Source organism: Artibeus jamaicensis, unplaced genomic scaffold, assembly GCF_021234435.1.
Source record: "Artibeus jamaicensis isolate MK-2021 breed Jamaican fruit bat unplaced genomic scaffold, CSHL_Jam_final contig_718, whole genome shotgun sequence".
In the NCBI taxonomy this organism is placed as follows: domain Eukaryota; kingdom Metazoa; phylum Chordata; class Mammalia; order Chiroptera; family Phyllostomidae; genus Artibeus; species Artibeus jamaicensis.
In genome coordinates, this window is record NW_026521936.1 from 6,065,420 (window position 1) to 6,090,725 (window position 25,306).

The window sequence follows — 25,306 nt, forward strand, 5'->3', positions numbered from 1 at the left end:
TGTGACTCTGGCAGTGCAGCTACGTAGCTGCCTCCCTTCTGCAGGTCATGGAGGGCCGTCTGCTCACACAGATGCTGCAGGTCGTCAGCCACCTCAGAGGCACTAAAACAAACACCACTGCCCCCCAGATGCCCTCGTCCACTGGGCAGTATGTCTGGATGGCTGTGTGCTAGGTGGAAGGGACTGGAACTGTAGCGGTGGTCAGGACAGCGCTTCCCTGGTGTGGGAGGGCAGAGCTCTGGGAAGTGTGGCGGCTTCCCTCCCCTGGGGAGACTGTCCCGACCTGAGGACGCCCATGTGCTGCCCCCAGCACTACAGCTCACTGCAGCCCTTTCCACGGCGGCGGCATGACTGGGGTTTCATCTGCGTGGGGCCTATGGGGAGGGACCCCCTTTCCCCTGCCTGTCATAGGGTTGGGGTGGAGCCCCAGTGAGCCCCTGGTGTCCGTCTTTGAGCTGGGTGAAGGTGGCTGACCCGCACAAAGTCCCCTCCCAAGAGCCTCACTCCTCTTCGTGTTTGAGTGTCACCGCTGTTACAGGGCATGGTTTCTTCCGTTGTTTTCCTGTGGGAGCCGTGGGAGTGGGTGAGGCGGAAGTAGCGGTCCCCTTAGGCATCCTTACCTGGACCTCGCTGTGCGTGCAGATGGCCTCAGCACCTCCTAAGAGCTGGGGAGAGGCAAGGTCCTGGGGGCTGGGCTGCTCCTGAAGGCGCCCTGGGGCTGCTTCGTGGCACTGTTCCCGGGCCCCAGCCACAGCTCCAGTCTGGGGGAAGGATGACTTGGTGACTGGCCACTGAGGCTCAGGGACAGAGACTGCCCAGAAGACAGCGCTGCAGTGCGCATGTCAGGCCCTCCTAGAACTCTGGCTCGGGAGCAAGCTGCAGCCGGGTGGCTGGGGTTTCCGCAACCTCCCTGCCCCAGGGGCATGTGGGCTCCAATGCAGTTGGCTTGGCCCACTTGGCACGACTTTGGTCCCTGCTGGTGGGATGGGGGACCCACTCAGTACTGCTGTGCTCGACAGAGGAGGTCGCCATCCACACACAGACTGGGAGTGAGGCACAGTACAGACTGTTCACACAGGTTCTCTGACTTGGGAAGAGCCAACCCCCAAGGCAAAGCCCCTGGAGGACCCTGGTGGGAACGAGGAAGGACAGGTCACCCTTGCCCCCTGACTGAGCCTGGCCAGTGGGACCCGAGTGGGCCCGCTTGGCCCATGCTTGGTGCCGGGATGCTGGCAGCGGGGCGGAAGGCTGCCGTGATCGTGCAGGCTGTTGAGGACAGGTTTGTCCCACTCCGTGGCCCTGTCCACATGAGACCTGTTTGGGGTGCCTGCCCATCACCGTGGCACAGTCGATAACCCGGGAACATCGCCCTCTCCAGCCAAGGAGCAGTCTGAAATGGTGGTGAGGATTCTGGGGTCCACAGAATACGGGGTCCCCCATAGCATTCGCCTCGTTCAGAGGGTCTCCTTGCTGAAGTCTTCATTTGTTTGCCTTTCTGCCTTTTAATTCTGTTAATTCTGTGATCCAGGGTCACCCTATGTCCTTAATCCCACTCACTGCCCCTCCTGGTTCTAGTGTGCGTCGCCCTCGGGGAGGCGTGGTGACTGCTTCTCCCCGCCTCCCCATCCCATCTTCACACATGGATGCGGAGGGCCTCCTTGCCCATGGTGGGCTCTGGGGCGCTGGGCCAGCACCTCTGTCTGCCAGCTGTCCCCGCGCCCTGCACCCAAGTTCCTCAGCAAACACCGCTCCCGCCCCTCTGCTTACTGTGCTGCGTTCCTGTCTGCCTTCCCCCCCCAGAGCCTGACCTGAAGAAGCGCATCCGTGTCCACCTGCTCAACGCACACGGCCTGGATGAGGCCGGCATCGACGGCGGCGGCATCTTCCGGGAGTTTCTGAATGAGCTGCTGAAGTCGGGCTTCAACCCCAACCAGGGCTTCTTCAAGACCACGAACGAGGGGCTCCTGTACCCCAACCCTGCTGCGCAGATGCTCGTGGGAGACTCCTTCGCCAGACATTACTACTTCCTGGGCAGGATGCTCGGAAAGGTGATGGTGTCACACAGAGGTGGCCTTGGCCACGGGGGTGGGGGGGCATGGCGGGCTGTGTGTCTGCGCAGCTCCCCCCGCTTCCCTGAGGGCCTTTGTTCGGAATTGGGGGCCTGATTCTGATGAACCCTGGGGAGCACTTGCTGCTTCCTTGCCCCAGCTCACCCTTATGCTGATGCGCTGAGGCGGAAGGACGTGGGGCACAGTGGGATGTGCGCACCCGTGCTGGGTGCGGTTGGGTGGGAGGGGGCTGGTGAAGGCTGCTGTTGTGACATTTTTGTCGCAGCCGCAACGGCACACCTGCCAACTGACCACCTGTCAGACGAGCCTGCCCGTCACTGTAGACAGAGGGTGTCGCGTAACCTAGTGCACACTGCCCACTTCTGTCGGGCCCTCCAAACGCTGCCTCCCCTGAAGTCAGAGCAGGACGAGGGCGCCCCCAGGAGCCAGCCCCTCATCACCGAGCGGTGGGTCCTCGCTGTGGCGGCCCACTCAGGCTGCTGCAGCAGAGCACCCTGAGCCAAGGCTCACACACTGCAGGCGTCCTGTCTCACGGCTCCAGAGGCCACATGGCCGAGGCTGGGGTGCCTCGCATGTCACCTGGTGGCTCCGGGGGGGGGGGTGCTTTGGGGCCTCTTCCACAGGGTCCCCATCTGTGCCTGGCCCTCTACCCAAAGGCCTCCCCTCCTGACACCCTCACCCTGGGGGGAGGTTCACTATACGGATTTTGGGGAACATGGTCACTCAGACCTCAGCCAGCCTGTGGGGGTGCCATGGGTAGGGAACAGTGGGAGCCAGGCCTCACTGAAGTCATGGTGTCTGGCTGCCTCCCCGCAGGCCAGACTAGGCCCACAAAAACCAGTTGGGTTTGTTTATTTTCTTTTTAGTTGATTGCTGGCATTTTTGTAATGGGGAACTTTGTCTGCATCGTGGTACTTCTGATGTGTTTTTTTCTGTGTGTTGCTCCTTTTCACCTTGGACAGACTGGACGTTGATAGTTGCTAATGCTGGCGTGCCATGGTGGGAAGGCCCCCCAGGAGAGCAGAAGTGTGGAGCTCTGCCTGAGCTGCTGTGAACATGGCAGAGCGTCATCTCAGTCATCCCTGTGGGGAGTCAGCAACGAGAGATCCCTGGGCTGTCCTTGGATGTAGCGCCGTCCTGCTCACGGCAGCTGTCCAGGCATGGTGGACTGTGGGGCTGCACTAGGCAGCTGGGATCACAGGCTGCGGGGGGCAAGGGGCAGGGGGTGGGGTCACAGGGGGCCCCTGCTGGCTGGCCTCGCTGCTCGCCCTCCCTGCCCATGGCCCCCAGCAGCAGCTTCTGCCAGTGCCCGGCCAGTTCAGAAGACACTGCCTCCGTTGTCCTTGTCAGCCGGGAGGGTGCCGCTGCTGGCAGACGTCAGGTGGCCTCGCACAGGGCTCATGGCACTCCCCCGGGGAGGCCACTGTCAGGTACGCCCACGAGTCTTGGGCTGTGGTCCCGCAGTACAGGCAGGTCAGCGTTTGTCGAAGTGTCTCAGAGAGCACGAACAGGTGGGAACACGCATTCGTGCCCCCGTTGGAAGTGGCAGCACAGCAGCGCCCCTGCCTCGCATCTGCTCTGACTGTCCGTAGAGACAGGCGATCGTGACAGGAGCCATGATCAGCATGGCTTCTCAGGACCCCAGGGCCACAGATCACAGCTGCTGCCAGTTCACCCCGTGTTCAAGTGGAGAGGCTTCCCCGGGGCCAGCCCCCCCGGCCGCCCATGGCTGCTTCCCCCAATGGCAGCGTTGAGCAGAAGGGCCCGGCCCTCGGGCTTTCGAGTCCATGGCGAGAGGCTGGGTGTGCGTGCCTTGGGTCGTGGCTGAGGTGGCAGGCCTAGTGTAGTGTGACGAAGACTGTGGTACCGTGGGGACAGACGGGGGCCTAGTCCTCGGTGGTGGTGGCCTGGACTGCGGTCGTGTTGTGAAGCCAGGTGGAGGCAGGCTGAGCAGTGACCGCCCGAGCCTCCAAACCAGCAGGTGGGAAGGACCCTGGCGCCTCACCCCCTGCTAGCTTTCCCCTCCTTCTGGCCATTGCCAGCACCCTCGAAGCTGGGCAGGGTGTCTTTGTGCTTGAATTCACGTTTCCCTGGCGACTGACGGTGCTGAGTGTCTTTTCCTGGGCTTCCTGTCATCTCTAGGAGTGTCTGTTCAAGCCCACTGCCTGTTTCTTACAGTGAGTTGTTTGCCTTGAAGTTCTTTATTTATTCTAGTCGTGATCCTTCATCTCAGATACACGATTTGTGAACATTTTCTCCTGTTTTGTGGGTTGTATCTTACTTTTTTAATGGTGTCCATTGGATTGGAGCACTAGTTCTTATTTTTGGTGAATTCTGTATTTTTTTCTCGTTGCCTGTCCTTTTGTTGTCTTACCTAAAAAACCATCACCTGACCTAAGGTCCCGAAATAACTGCCCCTGTGTGTCCTAAGCACTTTGCCAGCCCAGCACTTACTTACAGGTGGTTCTGGGGTCCAGGCAGAGGAGAGCTGTGAGGACAGTGTAAGGTGAGCTCCCCTGCCTGTCTGCTGCCACGTATCAGCACCGCTCGCTCAGAACCAGCCGATCGTAACCCTGAGGGTGTCTTTCTGAACTCTCCACTTGTCCCCTAGGCTCCCGGCACCAGTGCGGCTCTGCTCTGACTGCCATGGCCTGTGCTGAGAGGGACAGGTGGTGGCAGGCCCCAGCCTGAGAGAGTGGGGACACGGTGTGGGGGGGGGGACTGTGCCCCTGCAGGTGGAGGTGGCACATGTCTTCAGGTCATTTTGGTGACAGTTCAGATGCTGGCCTGGTGGTGGGGGCCCCGACATGGGCAGCTGGTGGGCCACACTCTCCCTCCAACTCACTGAAGACGACACGTCTCTCCCTCACTGTCCATCAGGATGCATGTTTTCTGGCGCCTGGCATGGAGCCCTTTGAGGCTGGCCATGCCGTACTTCTTTCTGCAGGGCAAGTCCAGGAACTCGCTCAGTTAACAATAAGAATAACAGAAACAGCCTTGGCCGGTGTGGCTCAGTGGGTTGAATGCCTGCCTGTGAGCCAAAGGGTTGCCAATTCAGTTCCCAGTCAGGGCACATTCCTGGGTTGGAAAACAGAGAAGGACCACAGGAGCCTGGACAGGCCCGCAGACAGTGCTGCACCCAGTGCGGTGATGGGCAGCAGGGACAGGTGCTCCGGTAGCCGGGGTTTGGTGTTTCCAAATCATATTCCTTCCCTTCCTGAATGTGCAGACTGTGCAGTCTCAATGGCTGCAGAGGCAGAAGAGTTGGGTGCCCCTGGCCCTCTGAAGTCGAGGGAGCTTCTGGTCACGTGGGCTGGCAAGGAGCAGTGCCCCTTGGTGGGTGGTGGCTGCCTGTAGACTCAGGAGCAGGGGTGCCTCTCACCCCCTGGTTCTGTGCGTCCCATCACCCAGGGTCTGGGCAGGGCGCCTGAGGTCTGGTTTGTGCAAGTCCTGTCTCAGTGAAGCTGTTTGAAAGAACGGTGCTCAGACAAACCTGTGGGGACACCGCAGTCACCCGAGGATGGTGGCAGGCCCACGCGTTGCAGGCCCATGTGGCTTTCTGCAAGCGTCCCTCAGGTAGTGCTCGCTTCTGACACACCCTGATGACCGGCTGACCACAGACAGCTGCCCTTGTGCGGCTGGTCGGGCCGTCGGGGCTGAGGGAGTGTGAGACACAGCGCTGACGGCTGGGCCTGTGCACTGAAGCTCGAGGGGGCGAGACTGTGTGTTGATGGACGACGGTGTTTATTGGGTCGTAATGTATTTAAATCCCCCTAATGCATATGTTAGTGATTGTTTGCTGTGACAGAGTGCCGCCAGGCCCCGGGAGCAGTCCTGCCCGGGGAGAGTTCTCCGCACGCTGCACGCTCCCCAATTAGGAGTTCCATTAGCAGATGGCTCCTGTGGCCGGCGTGGCACTTACCGCCTGTAAATCAGGCCGCGCCGGGGTAAGTAAACAGCTCAAGGATGTGGTAATGTCATCTCCAGCGTTTTTATTCAGACAGAAGCACCTAGGCCCATTTAAGCCAATTAAGTGCAGAATATTTATTGAAGGAAATCTTTTATCATATTTGAATTCTACTTGAAAATGGCTCTTTTTTTCTCTTGCTTTAGAATATTGATTTAATTGGAACAGGATACCTATAAATCAGATTGTTCGATAAAACTTGGTCGTATATTTCAAATTTTAATTAGATTGTGAAACGCCCGGGTAGTTTATAATTTTGTATTTTAGTGTGCCCTTAATGTATCCTAGAGCGCAGTTAGCAGTTTGTCCTGAGAGTTCTGAGAGTTGGGGACAGATGATCGTCCGTGTCAGTAGAGTCCTTTTGTTAATGCTCACTGGGTTTGCTGGAGCTGTTTGACTCGAGGGAGGCGAACGCCAGTGATCTGAGTGGCCTTGGTCCTCAGGCGGCACAGCTTCCGCTCATCCAGTCTGGTTCTGACCCGCAGACCCGTGAGGGCGCTGGGACGGAGCGTCCTTGCCACCTGCCCTCAGACCAGGTGCTGCGACAGCTGGTGCATCTTGCCCTGAAGGCAAGTGACCCCCCGGCAAACAGCTGACCGTCCTGCACCAGCAGGAACCTCCTGGTGACCGGAGGCCATGTCGCTTGGACGCCAGCAGGTCTCTCTTGCATGCTTTCCGAGCCAGACCATGGGTGGTTCCTCCTGAGCTTGCTGTCACTGCCCGGCAGCATTTTTTGTAGCAGAAAAGCCAAAGGTCATTATTTACAAGCGTTGCTGTTTTGGGAGCTCACCCCTTCTGAGAATTGTGCCTGAGTTTATTATAGCTTCCTTGTAATCACGATTTATGTTTTTTCCTGTTAAAACAAAGCCATCACAGATTGGAAGATTATACTTTCTTGTCAGCCAAGATCATAGTTTTTTGTAGAAGTTTCTTTTTTTTTTTAAATATTTTATTTATTTTTTTTTTAGAGAGAGGGGAAGGGAGGAGAAAGAGAGGAAGAGAAACATCAATGTGTGGTTGCGTATCCCCTACTGGGGACCTGGCCCACAACCCAGGCATGTGCCCTGACTGGGAATCGAACCAGCGACCCTTTGCTTCACAGGCCTGTGCTCAGTCCACTGAGCTACACCAGCCAGGGCTGTAGAAGTTTCTTTACTTATTTAAAACTAAACACAAAACAGCCCTGGCTGGTGTGGTTCAGTGGATTGAGCGTGGCCTGCAGACTGGAGAGTTGCCAGTGGCACATGCCTGAGTTGTGGGCCAGGTCCCTAGTGGAGGGCATGTAAGAGGCAACCAATCCATGTGCCTTTCCTTCCCTTTCTCCCTCCCTTCCTGTCTCTCTAAAAATAAATAAATAAAATATTTTTAAAAATAAAACACAAAATGAAAGCGGTTTCGATTGTATAGGGAAAACGACAGGTGTGTTGCAGGGTTCAGTTGATCCAGTACCTGGACACAGCATGACAGCGTTGGCCACTCCAAGATCGTCACCAGATCTCCATCTGGCCCCGGGTAAAGGTCTTCTTTGCTCCTGAGAGATCAGTCTTTTTGTAGAGCGAGAGGAAGGGAAGGAGGAGAGAGAGAAACATCTATTGGCTGCTTTTTATGTGCGCCCCAACTGGGAACCGACCGACCCTGCAGCCCAGGCGTGTGCCCTGACTAGGAGTCGAACCCATGGCATCTTGTTTTTCAGGATAACCCCCTGCCCACTGAGCCACCCTGCCAGGGCATGGCTGCCGTGCTTCCAAGCAGGTGCAAACACGAGTGCACACAGTGCTCGGCTGGTGTCACACCAAGGCCGCTCCCCTCTGAGCTGTGTTGCACTGTCCCCGTGAGACAGAGAGCGCAGGGCCTGGCTGTTCCTCCCCAAAGTCTGCTGCGCAGCTCTGCCTGGCCAGCAATCACCTGAAAATAAGACGTAGCTCGTTCCAGCCACCTTGAACACCTAACGCTCTTTAAAAGTAGCGAGTAGCTTAGCTTCCTGCAGAGCATGAGGCACGGGAGCGGCTTTGTCTGGGAGGTGGCAGGGCAGGCCACTGGGCCCCAGCTCCTGAGTGAGTGAGCCAAGCACCCTCTGGGTTGCCTGTGGGGACCCTGGTGGGAAGCCAGGGCTCCCAGATGCCTCTAGGAGTGCAGATCGCCCATGGCAGCAGGACTCAGGCAGGGAGACCAGCTGAGGAGTCCCAGGGGTTCGTCCTGGGAGGTCCTGGTGGGGAGGAAGGGTTGGGTGTTGAGGGTGACTATCTGGGTTTTGCTGTGAGAACAAGGAGGGTGGGGTGCCTCTGGCTGAGGGTGTGCTTGGGGAGGGCTGATGATCCGTCTGGGGCTCCGTCAGAGCTCCTGTCAGACGTCCCTGCAGTAGTCTGGGTGGTGCTTGAGGGCCGGACCCCGAGCGAAGGGCGGGTCTGGGCTGAGCCAGGACCTCTGTTGTCTCACTGAGGGCCTGCCCTGGGCGGTGTTGCCCAGGGAGTGCTTGTGGCGATCGCTGGGTGAGGGGCAGAGTCCTGGCCATCCCAAGGCTGGGTGGGGAGTGCACCAGAGAACTCAGCAGCAGTGAGTCAGGGGAGGTGGCGAGCAAGGTAGGGAGAGGCCCAGGAAAGTGCTTCCAGGGAGAGGAGCAGGAGTAGGGTCAGGGACTGCTCTCGGGTCAGACAGATGAGAGGAGAAGGGACCTCGGGGCCAGGCGGTGTTTGCGGAATGTGGAGGCCAGAGCTGCCAAACAAGCCTCCAGTGGGCCATCCTGCCCTCTGCACCCCCAGGAGTGCCCCAGCAGACAGGAGACATGTGCACCGTGGGTGCTGACTCAGAGCAGACCACAGCTCTCCCAGCAGTGCGCCAGACCACCAGGCCCCCGGCTGCGAGGGGCGCGCCGGAGCCCTCTGTCTATTGGGTCCAGAGCAGGCAGGGCAAGTTCATGGAGGCTTCAGGGTTGCTGGTCTAGGAAGGCAATGACTGGGATGCAGTGACTTTTTTATTTTGAGAGACAGAGAGCACTGATTTGTTTTTTCGCTTATTGGTGCACTGTTGACTGAGTCTTACATGTGCTCTGACCGGCGGTCGAACCTGCAGTGTTGGAGTCTCAGGATGATGCTCTGGTGCCCCAAGCTGCCCGGCCAGGGCCATGCGAGTGGGGTTCTGACCCTGGGGCCGAGTGCCCTCCTCTTCGGATTCACTCCAGAAAGGTTTGAGCTGTGCTCCTGGGCTGGAACACAGTTAGAAAAGGCCCGGCCTTTGTGGGCAGGGCTGAAGGAGTGAACCATGGGGGTGGGGGGCTCACTGGAGCGGATTGGAAGGCCTCTGATTTGCAGCGAGTGCAGGCGGACTGGTGGTTTCCATAACCTGAGTTGTCCCCAAAGGGAGTACACGTGGTTTTGAACGTGAGTCACGGGCACAGGAGTCTAGGCTTCGAAGTGGTCCCTGGCCCGTGGGTGGGTACCATGTGTGGGGTGTAGTCGGGTGCATAGGGGTCAGGCGGGCCACCGTCCCTCAGAGCCTGCATGCAGTGGTCAGCGGCCACACGACACACAGCTCCGAGTTCAGCTGCTGCCAGCACATTCCCTGCTTTGTGTCTCTGTTCATCTTCAAAACTTGGAGGCTAGCAGGGCCCGAGGTAAAGTTTTCTTCTTGCTCCATCGGGCCTTTAAGAAAGACATTGCTGATACAGTTTTCAGATGAAGTTATAAATGTTCACTTTGTAGCCACCTGAAGATTGATAAAGATGCATTTGAAAAGCATTATTTTTTTTATCGATTCTTAATGTAGTAAATTACTGGCGCTATTGGGCAGCACAGAGAGCAGCCACGGCGAGGGCCGCACCTGCCCTCCCGACGCAGCCGCAGCCCTGTGGTAATTGCGCTCGGCTGCACTCACTTATATTAAAAGGCTCCTGCAATAATTAATCCTTTCTATTTCAGATCATTTTGGCACAATTTCCACCTATAAACACTCATAAAACACAGACAGTTGAAAAATCCCTTGCAGGTTTTTTCCATACACCTACGGCCGCCTCTGTGACAGGTGGTTATTGATGTAGCTCGGGAACCAGCTGGTCAGCTGGCTGAGATGAAAAATGCTAAGTGGATTATTTTGCATAAAAAATAGGCAGTTTTTGAAGTTGTATAATTAACCTGTGTTTAGAAAATACCTTGATTTATGCTGACATTTGTGTCTCGGTTGCATACATTATGGAAATTTAATTTATAATGCATTTAGCTGATGCAATCGTGGTTTTTAGTGCTGTCATTTATTAGTGCCTGTACATAAATGCTCCGGAGGGTGAGAGCTGCCTTCCGTAAAAAATTGCACCTCTGCATTTCCACTTTGTGAGTCATGATGAGGTTCTGTTTGAAGTTCAGGGAGCTCGGGCCAGTGTAGCCGGTCTCACTGCATTGCTATCACCAATGCAGACCTGGCGGACAGTGGCCTCAGGCACAGGGCGGCTATCCTGCATGCCGGCCCGTCTGGTCCCTGTGGCTCCACAGTTCCAGCGTCGTTCACCCCAAGGTGGCAGGGCTCCCGTGTGCTGTGGGGCCAGCATCCAGGCCACTGCGACCCCGGGGCCTGCGGCTTCACCTCAGCCCAGCTACCCTCCACAGTGCCAGTAGCCAAGGCGTTACCCCGTCCCTCATGAAGAGGGCCTTTTCTGCCATCTTTTCTAAAGTAATGGAGTCAACATTAGTCTTCAGATCAGAAGTAAAAGCTAGCGGTTTCCGTGTCCCTGAGGCATTGGCTGGTGGGGACATGGCAGAATCCACAGTTGACAGGAGCTCTGGGCTCCGTGGCCACACAGCCTTCTGGAAGCATACGTTGGTGCTTCCTGGGTGTCGCCCTGAGGGCAACGTGACCAGCCCATTGGTGCTGCCTGTGGGCCTGCTGGTGGGGAGATGGCAACTTGGGCCCGGCCCGTGTGTGAGCACCCTTAGGGTGACGGGTGCCCTCTCCAGTGTGTGGCTTCTTCCTGACTACCCCCCACCCCCGGAGCAGTTGCTCGCTCACACCACGGTGGCCGCTGGGGTTGGCGGAGCTCCTTCACTGCTGGGCCTGGGAGGGGCTGGGCCCTCAGGTGCACGGCACCCTTCCCTGGCTGAGGGCCCTCTCGGCATGTGTCGGTGGGGTCCCGGTGCCGTGCCCTGGCCTCAGGAGATGTGTCTGTGTCCCCACACGCCTCCCCCGCGGGCCTCCTCCAGGCCTTTCCAAGGCGGGGCCCTCCCAGCCCTCACCACCTCACCCGCTGTCCTTCCGAGGTCACTCCGTCTTGGCCAGAGGTCACAGGCTGTCCCCCAGACAGGCGATCCATGGCCACCAAGTGCGGGACCAGGCCTGTAGCTGTCACTGACCTGGTGGGGCAGGGCCACATCACTACTCCTCTCACCTGGGAGGTAGGAGTGTCCCCACCAGAAAGGCCCGTGCAGGAACCTGGACCTCAAGGTGGCCGGCAGCAGCCAGGCAGCGGGTGCCAAGTGCGTCTTTGACACTGTGCCCTGTACTGGGCAGGTGCTCGGGACAGGAGCTGCTGTCTTCAGCAGCAGATTTTTGACCAGAAAGCTTGGCGGTGGCCCCAGCCAGTCCTCCACGAGGTGAGGAGAAGGGTGTGTCTGCCTCGTGGGTGCAGGCTGGCTTGTAGTCACAGCCCACAGTCGCAGGCTCCCACCTGGGTTCCTGATGTGCACTGTGTGGGAAAACTCACAGCCCCTGCTCCACACCTGTGCCAGAGGTGGCACAGGGGTCTCACGTGGAATGCCACCTTGCGCCCTGGTCGTCAGGGTGACACAGTCACAGCCCCGTGAGACCCACTGCCCCTGCCGGGACACATGAGACCAGGCACAGCGACAACCTTACGTCCCCAGTGGGGGTGGGCCAGGTGCCACCCTCCCACACAGCAGCTGTCAGGACCCGGTCACTGCATTCTGGAAAGCAGGCCTGCAACCCAGCACTTCTCATCCATAGAGCCTCTCTCAGGGGTCCACCAACAAGATCAGGGAGATGGGCCCCCAGAAAGGTTCGCAGGGACCTTCACAGGGCTTGTGCACTGGAGCCACACTCAGGGAGCAGGAGCAGACGCTGCACAGGTGTAGTGATGAACAGACAGCAGCCTAGGGGAGTCTCAGACAGGGTCTGTAGTGAGAAGTCAGGCATGAAAGAGGGAGTGAGGCCTGTGTAACCGGGGTGCAAGTTCTGTAGCCAGCAGGACGTGCCCATGGCAGTGGCAGAGTGGGGTAAGGGCCTAGGGTGCTGGGCGCGTGCCGATGTTCTGCTCCCTGATTGGAGAACAGTCATGTCACAGCTGCGGTCAGGTGTGGTGGTTCCTCCAGCCGGTCGTGACAGTGCTGTGCTTCCCACCACCTGTAACTTACACTCGGCTGTCCATAAATGCAGCAGTAGTTGTGTTCTGAGGTCCTTCAGCAAAGAGGTAGACAGGAACCTAGGAGGGGAACTGTCATTGGTCTGGTATCAGGGTGTGTGGGTTTTGCTACCAGTCTTGCCACCTACAAACTTACACTGCCTGCACCAGGGCCCAGCTGCCTCATTTCAGAGTGGGTGTGGTCAGTGGGCGTGAGTGCCCCTCCCCCTGTGGCTGACAAGTGAGTGTAGAGAGCCATGCTTCTTCTGTTAGAAGTTAGTGGCGCACAGGGCTGGCCACAGCTACCCTCTCGCATCCTCTGAAGGCACAGTTGGGTGGGGGGTCCGAGCCGGTGGAATTGCGCCCCCCCAAAAAAAAGCTCAAGTCCTCACAACCCACACCTGTGAGTGTGGTCTTATTTGGAAATAAGAGTGTTTAACCTGTAATCATGCTCAGGTGAAGTCATGCTGGGTCACTGAGGGTCCCCAAGTCCAGTGTTGGTGTCACTGTAAGAGGACAGGGGCTCAGACACAGGACAGCCACGGCTGGGAGGGAGTGGTCACAGACCCACTTCACTGGGCATGAGGGAAGGGGCAGGAGAGGTCCATCCCTGAGCCTCAGGGACGAGTGTGGCCTGGAGACACCCCACTGTGGACTCGCGGCCCCCAGAGCTGAGAGACGGCACGTCTGTTGTCCAGGCCCCTCGGTCTGTGGTGCACAGTGACGGCAGCACTGGGGGCCAGAACTGCTGCAGAGCCCTTTGCAGGACAGGAGTGCCAGCCGCTGCTGCGGTGTGGAGGATTTGGCTCTTTTTTTTTGTTTTAAGATTTTATTTATTTTTAGAGTGAGGAGAAGGGAGGGAGAAAGGGGGAGATACATTGTTTACTCTTGAACGTGCCCTGTCTGGGAACTGAACTGGCAACCTGGGCCTGTGCCCTGACTGGATATCAAACCCATGACCTTTTGCTTGGCAGGACCCACTGAGCCACACCGGTCAGGGTAATGGTTTGGCTCTGAAAAATCCCAATTGGGCCCTGGCTGGTATGGGTCAGTGGACTGAGTGCCGGCCTGTGAACAGAAGGGTCGCTGGTTCGATTCCCATTTGGGTACAGGCCTGGGTTGTAGGCCAGTCACCAGTGGGGGACACATGGGCGGCAACCTCCCAGTGATGTTTCTCTCCTTCTCCCTCCCTTCCCCTCTCTCTCTAAAAATAACTAAACAAAATCTTTATAAAATTCCCCATTGGTATTAACCTTCTGTGATTTCAGCCCCTAAAACACCTTGATAATCTGGTACAGGATCTCGGATGCGCCAAATGCGTGCCTGACTGCTGCGGCTGTGGCCTGGCGAGTAGCGGACCCAGCGCCCACCGAGTCCGTGCCCCGGCACCCTGGTCACCGACACAGAGGAAGGCCGCCCCAGGGTCCTGTCACCCTGCAGGGTGCACGCACCCGTCTGTCTTCCGGAAGTCTGGGGACCGCCCAGGAGGCGCTGACCGCCGGCCCTGTCCTCTTGCAGGCTCTCTACGAGAACATGCTGGTGGAGCTGCCCTTCGCTGGCTTCTTCCTATCCAAGCTGCTGGGCACCAGCGCCGACGTGGACATCCACCACCTGGCGTCCTTGGACCCGGAGGTGTACCGGAACCTGCTGTTCCTCAAGAGCTACGAGGGCGACGTGGAGGAGCTGGGGCTGAACTTCACTGCGGTGAACAACGACCTCGGGGAGGCCCAGGTGCGGCCCGGGGCGGGGCATCCACGTGGCCGTGTGCGACTCCCGCTGACGGGGGGCTTCGCCACCACAGGGTCCTGGTGCCTTGTTCTGTCTGGTTGTGAAGGGACCTGCTGTGGGGGGAGGCGTCTCCTCCATTCTGGCGTCACTCGGTAATCTCCTTAGTTCGGTAGTTGGGTAGTTTGGCAGTCTCGGCACCAAGACTGCTGACAGTGGTGGCGTGGCATCCGGTTCCGTCGCTCCTGGCAGGTCCCCCGAGCAACAGGGCTGCAGAGGGCGATGTGGAAGGATAATTAGACCAGCCAGTCTAATGGGGGAAATTAAGAAAGTCACTGGTAAGGTATCTAATTTGGGGGAGATCTTACAGATTTCTGGAGACATAGGCATAACAGCCCAGCCCTCTGTGCAGGTCTTCACATCTAAAACATTCCGTGGGTTCAAGACCTCTAACGTGCAAGTACCTCGTGTCTGCAGGCCTGTTAGTTAATCTTCTCTTCCAGGACTGTGGCTTTCTCTCAAGTCTGATGTCTGCAGTACACCCAGTGTGGCTGTTTGCTGGCCTGCAGTAAACAGAGCGCAAGGCTTTGGCCTCTGCTGGTCGGCGTGCATGCCTCCCTTGAGGGGGCGCTCGGGCTCGAGAAGGGCCGTGCATCACCATCCACCACGCAGACCGGCCTCGGTCTGGAGGCAGGAGACCACGGTGGAGGTCCTGCCCTGCACTCTATGACCTGGGGCCAGCCAGAAGCCCCTGCTGAGGTGTGGGGGGCGGGGCTGTTCCAGCCTGTGCTTCTGGGAGGGGTCTGGCCCGCTGTAGGTGACACTGCTCTGGTCCGTGTGTACAGGTGCGGGGATGCCCCATGGACGCATGTCTGGGGGCCGGTTTGACATGGTTTTAAACCCGAGTGGTGGTTTAGGTGGGTGTATCCTGAGAGGAGTATGAAGGAGCAGGTGTGACCAGGTTCGGGTTAGAGAAATGCCCCTGCTGTCTGGCTGGGGGTCAGGGAGCCCTTTGGCTGCAACTGATTGCCTCTTGGGCCCTTTGTCTCTGAGTCACATGGAACGTGGTCCATTGTTATCAGCCTTTAGTCCACTTAAGGGGCCACCATGTTTCATCTGTGGAAGTGGAACCCAAGCCAGCTGGTGAAGGGTGGCCTGTCAGGGAGTGGGCACAGCCCCTCCCCAGAGTGCAGACAGCAGCTCAGTGCTGAGGACAGGCACCAGTGACAGGGCAATGTCACTAGGTAAGGCCAGACGGCCGTGGCGCTGATAGGCGTGCGGTGACTCAGGGAAGCTCTCCAGGGGGTTTTAGAGCTACTCTCAGTGAAGCGGGGAGATGGGGTGAAGCCGGCACCCCAGGTGGGGTATCTTTGTTTCCTGCAGTCAGATCCTCCCCATGTTTTTACCCCAGAAGGTCAGTGCCTGCTCCACGGGCACAGGACACCCAGTCTGCCGTGCCACTCAGTCCTCGGCCTGCGGCCATCACTCTGAGGCATCTGTACTCTGCTTGGAGGGACCAGCTCTTTCTCCTCCTCGCCATGGACAGCGGCGTTTGAGTGCCTAGAGGAGGCCTTTCTGTTAGGTGTTCGTGAACAAGGAGCTTGAAAGCGCACTCCTGGGAGTCGGGCTCGGGCGTTTGCAGTCGTCCATGGTCGTCAGCCGCCTCACTTGTAGGGGCTTCCATCATCACGTCACCTCCTATTGATGTCGGAGAAGTGGGGTGGATGCCGGTGCTCAGGTCACTGCAGCCTCACTGTCTCCAGAATGCATCGCCCCCCCTGACTTCAGGGGGTCATTTGGATCAGAACTTGGTCCTCGGTGGTTTCTGATGTTGTAAACGAAGGGCCACGGTGACGTCGCTGCAGTCCCTTTTTACTGTGGAGAGAGCAGGGCGGTCCATGCCTGTGAGGAGGGCTGAGCTGCTGGGCCCTGGGAACACGGGCCCGTGGGCCGGGCGCGCCCAGTGTGCCACCCGCTGCTCAGGCTCTCGTTTGCAGACAGCGCTGCCCAGCTTCCGGGAGGCGATCCCTCCTGGCTCTCCCTTATTCTGTGGTGCTGCTCTAAGGGTTTTAAGACCCTTGTTTTAACATCCACAGGTAGTCGAGCTGAAGTCCGGTGGAAAAGACATCCCCGTCACCAGCGCAAACCGCATCGCATACATACACCTGGTGGCTGACTACAGGCTGAACCGGCAGATCCGGCAGCACTGCCTGGCCTTCCGCCAGGGCCTGGCCAACGTGGTCAACCTCGAGTGGCTGCGCATGTTCGACCAGCAGGAGATCCAGGTCTGCGGCCCACCACACCCGGGGGCGCTGTCGAGGCGAGACACAGCTCCCTCACCCCTGCGTCTGGTTCCACAAAATGTTTTTTTTCCAGGTGCTGATTTCTGGGGCACAAGTGCCCATCAGTCTAGAGGACCTGAAATCCTTCACCAACTACTCAGGTATGTAACCGCCTCGTGCCCTTCTTCCTGAACACGTCACCAGTGCCCGTTCTTACGTAGGTGACGCATTTTCAGCCCTGTGTGTTGAAAGACTGTAGTGAGCCTGCAGCCGAAGGGTTGTGGGTTTGATCCCCAGTCTGGGTGAGTCCGGGTGGCAGCCATTCAGGGTGCCTCTCTCGCATCAGTGTTTCTTCCCCCCCCCTCCTCTCTCACTTTCTCTAAGAGCAGTGAAAATGTGTCCTTGAGTGAGGACTGTAAAAATGACAGTTTTAAAAACTGCAGTGAGACCACAGCCACAGTCCTGTTCCTGGTCCCGGCTGCAGTTCCTCCACCGGCGCCCCCTCCCCACAGTGAGTTCCCACCCCTCCAGTGCCTGTGTGTTTACACACAGGCGCAGCCGCGGCACCTCCTGTGGGGTGTTCCTCGGCCTGTGGGCAGTGGGCTGCTTCCAGGCTGGCACTTTTAACAGCAGTGCCAGCCCCCAAAAGCCCACCAAGAAAAGGAAAACTGAAAGGAAAAAAAGCAGCCCGAAAATTGAGCCTTGTTGAGTCTTTATTTATTTTATTAAATTAAACTTAAGTGTGTCTGATTTTCAAGAAAATGACAAACTAAAGCTTCACAAATGGCCAGTAAGTGCATGGAGAGATGCCCAGCAGTGCCAGCCATCGGAGGAGCGACAGGTTAAACCGCAGTCACAGTCAGTGTGCCTTCGGGTGCTTGTGAGTTTTCAAGTGAACCTCATGGTGCGTGTTAGAGCAATGACAGAGAAAGAGAGACAGACCCTGCAGCAGCCACTGGTGCCTCGCTCTGCCGCCCCCACCTGCTGTCCAGCCCCAGTCTCCTCTGGCGTCTCCTGGAGTGTGGCTTCTGTTTGGTGGGCGGCAGGAGCTTAAAACGTTTCCCTGCCGTGGCTGTCCTTGCCATTGATTTTTGAGATGAAGTAGGTGTATGGGGTTTAACTCTCCACTATCATAAACAGCTTCATTTATATTTCTGCCGATGTGTAAAGTTTTTTATTTTTAGAGAGAGGGGAAGGGAGGGAGAGAATCATCAATGTGTGGTTGCCTCTTGCACGCCCCCTACTGGGGACCTGGCCTGCTACCCAGGCATGTGCCCTGACTGGAAATTGAACTGGTGACCCTTTGGTTTTCAGGCCGGCGCTCAATCCACTGAGCCACACCAGCCAGGGCTACCATCTTTTTTTTTTTTTAAACAAGTGAAATCCAGAAGTTAAATTACTTGCTAAGGGATCTGAACACTTTTTGGGTGAAATTAGAATGACTGTGGCTCACAGGAAACAGTACAGACCTTTCAATGTTGGTGAGAATGCATTTACTCTTTCAGTGTCTTGGCTCATCTGTAGAGACCTGTGCAGAGTCTTAAACACGTAAAAATCATTTCTGTTTTGTGCCAGCAGGTCCGTCTTCATTATGTGCATGGACCCTGCAGAGTATTTCATGTGCCGGAAAATTTAGAGTACAGTCTTAACCAGACAAGGTGACTCAGTGGCACGTGTCCTGTGACCCATATCTGAATGTGAAAGTGAACTTGGACAAGATAGAAGCAAAGTTGATAAGTGGCCCTGAGATTACAAGTCAGTTTTGCTTTTTTAAAATTTCGTGTTTCTGTCCTGGCTGGTGTGGCTCAGTAGATTAAGCACAGCCCTGCAAACAGAGGTCACCAGTTCCAATCTCAGTCAAGGCACAGGCCTGAGTTGTGGGCCAGGTCCTCAGGAGGGGGCCACGTAAGAGGCCATCACACGTTGATGTTTCTTCTCTCCCCTTTCTCCCTCCCTTTCCCTCTCTCTAAAAATAAACACGTATTTAAAATTTTTTTGTTTTTTTCTCTATTGTGTGAATGGTATACATAGTGCATAATTTACTCTTTAAAACAGGATACTCAAAATCCATTTAAGTTTTAGAAAATGGTAGTAGTCATTCACAATGAATGAAATAACAGGCAATTTTCTTTCTTCGTTTTTCTTCATTGTACTCTTTTAACACTCTCCTGAGGACATGTTTGTTGATTTTGTGGGGGATAGGGAGGGCAGCGTTGATGTGAGAGAGAGACATCCATCATATGCGCCCTGACTACGGGCAGAACCCACAGGCCAGGCCTATGTCCTGACTGGGAATTGAACTGGCATCCCTCTGGTTCACAGACCAGCTCTCAATCCACTAAGCCACACCAGCCAGGGCAAATGCACATTTCTTTTAATGTTTAAGTCAGAAATGCGTGTCCCATGCAGGACATCTAGCTGTGGCTGAGTGAGGGGAGGGCTTCTCTCCTCAAAAATCAGTATTTGCCTGATGTCAAAGGCAGAAAAAGTACCCCAGAAGAGGAAGTTACAGATTACCATCCCTCATGCCCATGCAGGGTGACACTTGGCAGCACAGCAGGGCAGAGGGGTCTTCCCGAAGTGGACACAGGATGTCCAGAGGTCACAGCTGGCAGCACACTGGCCGGCGGAGGCCCCTGTGCTCGCTGCTGAGGCAAGGTGCTTGCTCCTGTTGTCCAGCACCTCACGGGGCCTGGCAGGTGCAGTGGGTGACGTGGGCAGGGGGCATCCCACTCAGACAAGAAACAGAAAAAGAACTAAAAGTTTGCATAGTTGATGTGACCACAAAGAGAGGAAACACACTAGAACTGATGGACAGTTTCAGCAGATTGCGCGTAGATCAGTGTTCAGGAGCCAGCTGTCTCTACATGTAAGTGAAGAGTGGAGTTCATAAAACAACTTTGTGCAAAACAGCATCAAGAAGAATGAAGTACACGTTCAGTGCAGTGAGTGCAGGACTTGCGTACGGCGTACTGACAACTCAGGTGGGTGGAGTGGCGGTCTGCTTGTCACTGATGGGTTCTCTCCAAATGAAGGTGGAGGTTTAACATAGCCCTTATCCCAAGATCCACAGGCTGACTGGAAATCAGTGGGCTGGTTTTAAATTGTATCTGGAAATATAAAGGACCTAAAGTAGCCACAGCAGTCCCATGGGACAGAGCCGAAGTGGTCAGGCTCTGTCTGGAATGCACCATGAAGCCGAGGTGATCAGGACACGGAGGGGTGGGCACAGGGACAGTTGGTCATTGGCTGGATGTTGTTGGGCGTTCAGAAGCGAAGCCTTCTATTGTGCTCACCGGCTTTTCAACCGGTCACTGCTGCTGGGACAAGATCCAAAGAGAAGAGCGAGGGTGGGCCTTCTTGCACAGGGTCAGAGGCCTGTGGGGCAGCTTCTACTGTGACACGGAGGAGGAAGCCTTCATGGCTTTTGGATGAGGTGGAGTTCGGCCCAAAAGCATGATCCAGAAAAGAGACAGTGGTGGAACATCGGCCTTTGTCCACATTAAAGATCTTGGGTTTCCAAAGATGGCATTGAGGAAATGACAGCACAAGCTTCAGATTGGGAGATAAAGCCTTTAAAGTGATCCCTGCACACACAGGAGGTAACCGGTTGGTTAGGAGAGGGAGGAACGAGCCCCGCTCTGGGGACAAAAAGCAGCTGCTGTGGCGGGCGGTTTTGTGGCTCCTGGAGGTCTGGGCACAGCTGCCTGGTGAGCCTAGCACAGGGAGTAGAGCAGGGACCCGCCCGGGGCATCCGCCAAGGCTCCCACCCACACAACGTTAGGGAGTTGGGCCCACCCAGCCCAAACGCCTGCCTGTGGGCGAGCGTAGTCTGCGCTGCCGGGAGAAGTGAAGCTCAGGCGTGTGTTACGAGGCGGGCCCTGGCACCACCCCGCTGAGGGACATGAGCCTGGTGCATGTGGAAGGACATGGACTGTAGGGCTCAGCCCCTGAGTAACCTGCAGTGGGCCTTCCTCTTGGGTGGGCACTGATGTGGGTTGGAGGGGATCGGTGGCTGGAGGGGGGGCTGCTGGTCAGAAGCAGCAGTGACAGCCCTGCTGGGTGAGCGAGGCCAACACCACTTAGCAGAGGCCTCAGAGGTGGGTCATACATTCCTTTACCGCAGTTTTTAAACAGTGGGAACTGGCCTCCCACCCTCTGTGCTGTGAGGACCTGTTTCCCAGCCTGCACTCCGAGGGGACTCGACTCAGTTTCAGGACCCAGGATAGCAAGGGAGTCTCCCAGCTTGTGAGCAGGGCTCCGTGTGGGCGAGGGGTCTGCTTGGGCCGATGCCCACCCAGTGACCTGCGGGTGGGCATGGGGTTTGCTGAGGGAATGGAGATGTCCCCAAACTGCATCGATGTGGTGCTTGCAAACTCCGTAAATTTGCTAAAATCATTTATTCATATAAATACGAGTGTGTGTGCGTGCGCATGTACCTGCCCTCTCTGTAATTAATTCGTGTTGCTCTAAACTTGAACCCTGGTGTTTATGCAAAGGCAAATAATCTAAGGTCACACTGTCCCCACTATCAAGTCATAAGTGTAGAAAAATGAAATTAATCCAGCCCGTCCTTTGCCAAGAAATTGTCTTGGGTTGTTTGCATTCCTCTGTCTGCACAGAAAGCTCATGCCTTTAATGATCTTAGCTATTCCAGTAAATAGTTTTAAAATATTATCATATTCATTTTGGTGCCAATTAATGCACTTAAGATATTTTATTGATGTTATTTCTGTAGTATGTTAACAATGAGAGAACAATATAAGGCAATTATTTCAGTTTTAGGAAGCACTTAAGCAGATTAAAAGCTGTAAGTAGCAGATGTTACACTTTGGAACAGTGGTCTAATCACCATGCTCTGGGCCTGGCCGGTGGAGGAGGAGACGCTGGGGCGGGCAGGATGAGTAGCTATTCCGGACGGAGTCCCCAGTCTGCCCGCCCTTAGGTGCGGGCCCCTTCTGCAGCTCCCGCTGCTCAGGCACTGCCCCTCAAGTCTCCCTGAGCTCCCAGCACAGCCCCTGAGGCCCAGGTCCTGGTAGCCCCTTGTGCTGTGGGCTGTCTTGTGACTGCAGGTGTTCCCTGTTCTGGCCCCAGCAAAGGCTCTGTCCCCTTGGAGCTTGTGCACCACCCCCAGGGACAATAAGAGGTGCTTGGAGGGGTGGCCAAGCTGTGCGATCCCGGCCTGCTGGAGAGGCGGCTTCTGCGTGTGGCATATGTGATAGAGATGTGCTTTTTTTATCAGGGGGCTACTCTGCTGACCACCCCGTGATCCGGGTCTTCTGGCGCGTCGTGGAGGGGTTCACGGATGAGGAGAAGCGGAAGCTGCTCAAGTTTGTCACCAGCTGCTCCCGGCCCCCGCTCTTGGGGTTTAAGGTATAGCCCCTGTGCGTTTCCTCTGAAAACCCTGGCGGGGAGGCAACAGGACAGCCCGTGGGCTCCAAGGCAGCAGGTTACTGCGTGTCCAGGGAGGTGACGTGAATGTGCCACGGTTCAGTGGCGCCAGGTCATTGATTTGCACCATGTCTGCAGCACTGCAGCCTGGGACTGGTCTGTCCGTTGCCCTCCTGCATTCCTGGCAGTCACCCGTGGCCGTGCTGCCCGAGAGCACGCCCAGTGGGCGGTGCATTCGGGGAGGAGGGTGCATGAGCAGAAGTGCGAGTTTTCCTTCTGGCTCACCAGTGTTCATTGTTACCTGGCTGCACTGCACCGTTGCAAACCTACAGGGAAGTTGCCGGGACTGGGCAGAGAATGCCGTAGCCTGCCCTGGCCACATCGCTCTCCGTCTGTCTCTTTTTGGCGCCCTTCAGGGGTCAGTGTAGGCACCAGCGTTCCTGCTGGCTCCTTAAAACGCAAACACAGTCCATAACTGCAGCTGAATCATGGCAGAGGGGCATGCAGCGAGGCTGGCTCCCACACTGTGGTCCTGGCCCCGCAGCCTCGCGGCCCAGGGAACTGCCAGAAGTCAGGCTCTGCGGGGACAGGTGTGTCTGGGGCAGTGGGCCACAGACACACCTGATGTTCTGGTGCTCGCCGCACAGCCCACATCTCCGCCTGGCTCCTGCTCCTGGCTGCACGCCCCAGAGGCATCTGCACGGGGTGTGAGCAGGTCAGCCTGACTGTCCCCTGCGTGAGGGAGCACAGCTGCTCCCAGGAGTGCTCCGGACTTGGAGGGTAGTGTGGCTGCCCAGGGGGCGCTAGAGCCTTATTCTTCAGGAGGCCACACACTGGGGACTGTCCAACATCCATCCGGGGCACTAGGGATCCCCGTGTCCACCCAGGGGTCCACCCAGCAGTTCAGAGGAACGTGGTGCCTAACACACCACCCTGCGTCACAGAGGCGGTCTGGGCGCTTTTGTTTTACTGTGTTTAAAGCAGCTGAGAAGCAGTTGCTCTCACAGTGCTCAGAGCGCTAAGTGATGATGATGATGATGAAGATAACATGCTTTCCCTGTTTCTCTCTGGACTCCTGTCTGATGATTTTGTGAGAGGCTTGGAGTGGCCTGTGAACTGGAGTAAGATGGCAGACCCAGGGGCCCGGCCCACAGCACCCACCCCTGCACTACTTGGGCATTCACGTGCTGGCGGGAGTAGGGGCGGTGCACTCCTGGGCATCCCTGTCAGAGCAGGGACGTGGCTCCCAGTGTGCTCTCCACCCCCCCCCACTCTGGATACTAGGCCGCTGTGTGTCTCTGTGGGCATGCAGTCACGTGGGTGTGCACCCCTTCGGTGCCGCTGCAGCCTTGCCATGCGCCCCTTGTCTGGAAGCGGGCTAATGGCCGTGCTGGCCGGCCCTGTCTTCCAGGAGCTGTACCCAGCCTTCTGCATCCACCACGGTGGCTCTGACCTGGAGCGGCTGCCCACAGCCAGCACCTGCATGAACCTGCTGAAGCTCCCCGAGTTCCACGACGAGTCCCTGCTGCGCAGCAAGCTGCTGTACGCCATTGAGTGCGCAGCCGGCTTCGAGCTGAGCTGAGCCGGCCCAGATGGGCCCACCACGCCCAGAAGCTGCGCGCCTCCGTCGTGAGTAGCTCCTTCCAGGCCGTCGAGCTCAGGCTGTACCCCCACGCCTCCCCTGCCCCTCTCTGTCACCCCCTCCAGTTTGTAAATGACTTAGGTCATGGTCCCTTACTTAGATGGACGTTGCTTTTCAGATAACTTACAATAACAAACATTAGGTGCCACGCGGCTGATTTAGAAATACTGCCGAGACGAGCACAGTTGTGAGACTTAGTGGCAACTCAGTGGAATTAACCAAAGATGCAGCTTTGGCTTTGCTGGTGGGTTCCAGGCCTTCCTGAGCTGGGGCGCCCTGGGCGCGGCTGCTGGGGCGGGGAGGCTCTGGTCTGCAGGGCACAGGGTCTGGGAGGTGGGGGCTGACTCTCAGGGGCCGCGGCTTCGCGTGTGGCCGAACTGTTTACAAGCCTGACTGTTCAAACTGAAGGCATTTTTCCTGCTGCCTTTTCCCAAAGTGGCGAGGTTTGGAGAAGAGAGGCGTGATGGTGTTTTACTTGTGCTCTTTAAGCCATCGCTCCCAGAGGGGACTAGCATGCTCGTTTGGAGTGTTCTGTTCACCTGCATCCTGGCGGTCCGGAAGGCGCGGGGTGGGGTGGGGGGCGGTGCGGGGTGGGGCGGGGTGGTGCGTGGTGGGTCCTTCGTTCCTTTCCACCTGCCTGCACTCTTTGCCTGGGGAGCTGTCGGGAGGGGTCTCTGTCCAGCCCCCACGGCACAGCACTCGTGCAGCCTTCCGTGAACGGCAACGTGGGAGAAGAGACACTGAGACCGATCTAGTCACTTGAACCAAAGTGGCAGCTGCACCTTCGTCCTGCGGCCTGCCCCCCTCGGCCCTGGGCTAGACGTCCCCTCCTTGGATTTCGGTGACTCGCCACCCTCCCGCCCCTTCCGCCCCCCTCAACGGTGCTGCTTTGAAGGAAGACGGGACAGTCCCTAGACACGCATCCAGGGGAGGAGTGCTGTAATTCCCGTGAGATGGGCACTTTATCAGGACCTGACTTGATGGTGGGCAACCAGGTCTCCGGAAATGGGGCGGGGCCCTTGCCGACGCTGGGCGCGGCTCCTCTCCCCCAGCGGGCGCCGGCTGCCCCCCCTGCGTTGACCAGACTAGCAATACACGTTTAGATGCGGGGACTGAACGACACTTCTAAGACAATGACCATTATTGAAATAAATGTGTAATTTCTTAATCTGAATAATAAATTAAGTGTTAAATGCTATTTGTAGTCTTGATACACAGAAATAAAATAATTAGGGTTTGTCCTTGGTTTTATTTTTATTTGAGGTTGTTTTCTGTTGAATGTTCTGTATCTTCTTTACTTACTAGTTAATTTGTGTATTTTATCATCAGTATTTTGGAAATGCTGTGGACTGAAGAGAAATGGGCAGTTACACTTAATTTGTTTTTTTTTCCCCTTGGCTATTTGGAACTTACTTATTTATCTGTATGTTTTCCTGGGTAAATTTTGCATTAACCTTTTCCCCCAAGGTTGTGTTGGGGTCACGCCCCAATCCCTGTATTTAGTTGGTTCTGCCCTGGGGAAACCGCAGCCGCTAGATGTTAACCAAGGTTAGCGGGTTGGTAAAAGTCCAGTGTGCCCCCCCCCCGCCCTGGCACGCGGAGCGAGGCTCGCCAGGCTGCCCCATGTCCCCTGCCCATATGTTGGGAGGGGTTGAGCTGGGGTGGGGAGCCAGGGCCCTGGGGACTCCCCTCTCCTTGGAGTTGGCGTCACGCTGTTGAGGAAGAGTGTGCCCGTGGGAGCGAGGGTCTTTCTGCGCCGTGTTGTTTGCTGCTTCTGTGCTCTGTTCTTTCTGCTCGTTGCTGGCAGTGTTGTGCTCGGTCCCAAGCGCCGAGTTACAGGGAGGCTGTTCCAGGTGTCTCTTCCAGGCTCCCTTCCACACACAGGTGTAG

At 56.8% G+C, this 25,306-nt stretch overlaps 1 protein-coding gene across 3 annotated transcripts in view; it reads left to right on the forward strand.

Moving 5' to 3' along the window:
- Positions 1 to 24,673, forward strand: part of UBE3C (ubiquitin protein ligase E3C) — a 73,621-nt gene extending 48,948 nt beyond the window's left edge. For all 3 annotated transcript variants that reach the window (XM_037131879.2, XM_037131881.2, XM_037131880.2), the window contains 6 exons: positions 1,801 to 2,048; positions 13,895 to 14,107; positions 16,198 to 16,386; positions 16,478 to 16,544; positions 21,626 to 21,756; positions 23,186 to 24,673. In XM_037131879.2, the coding sequence (XP_036987774.2) occupies positions 1,801 to 2,048; positions 13,895 to 14,107; positions 16,198 to 16,386; positions 16,478 to 16,544; positions 21,626 to 21,756; positions 23,186 to 23,356 (1,019 nt within the window). In that variant the 3' untranslated portion in view covers positions 23,357 to 24,673. The remainder of the gene's footprint in view (positions 1 to 1,800; positions 2,049 to 13,894; positions 14,108 to 16,197; positions 16,387 to 16,477; positions 16,545 to 21,625; positions 21,757 to 23,185) is intronic.
- Positions 24,674 to 25,306: the final 633 nt, after the last annotated feature.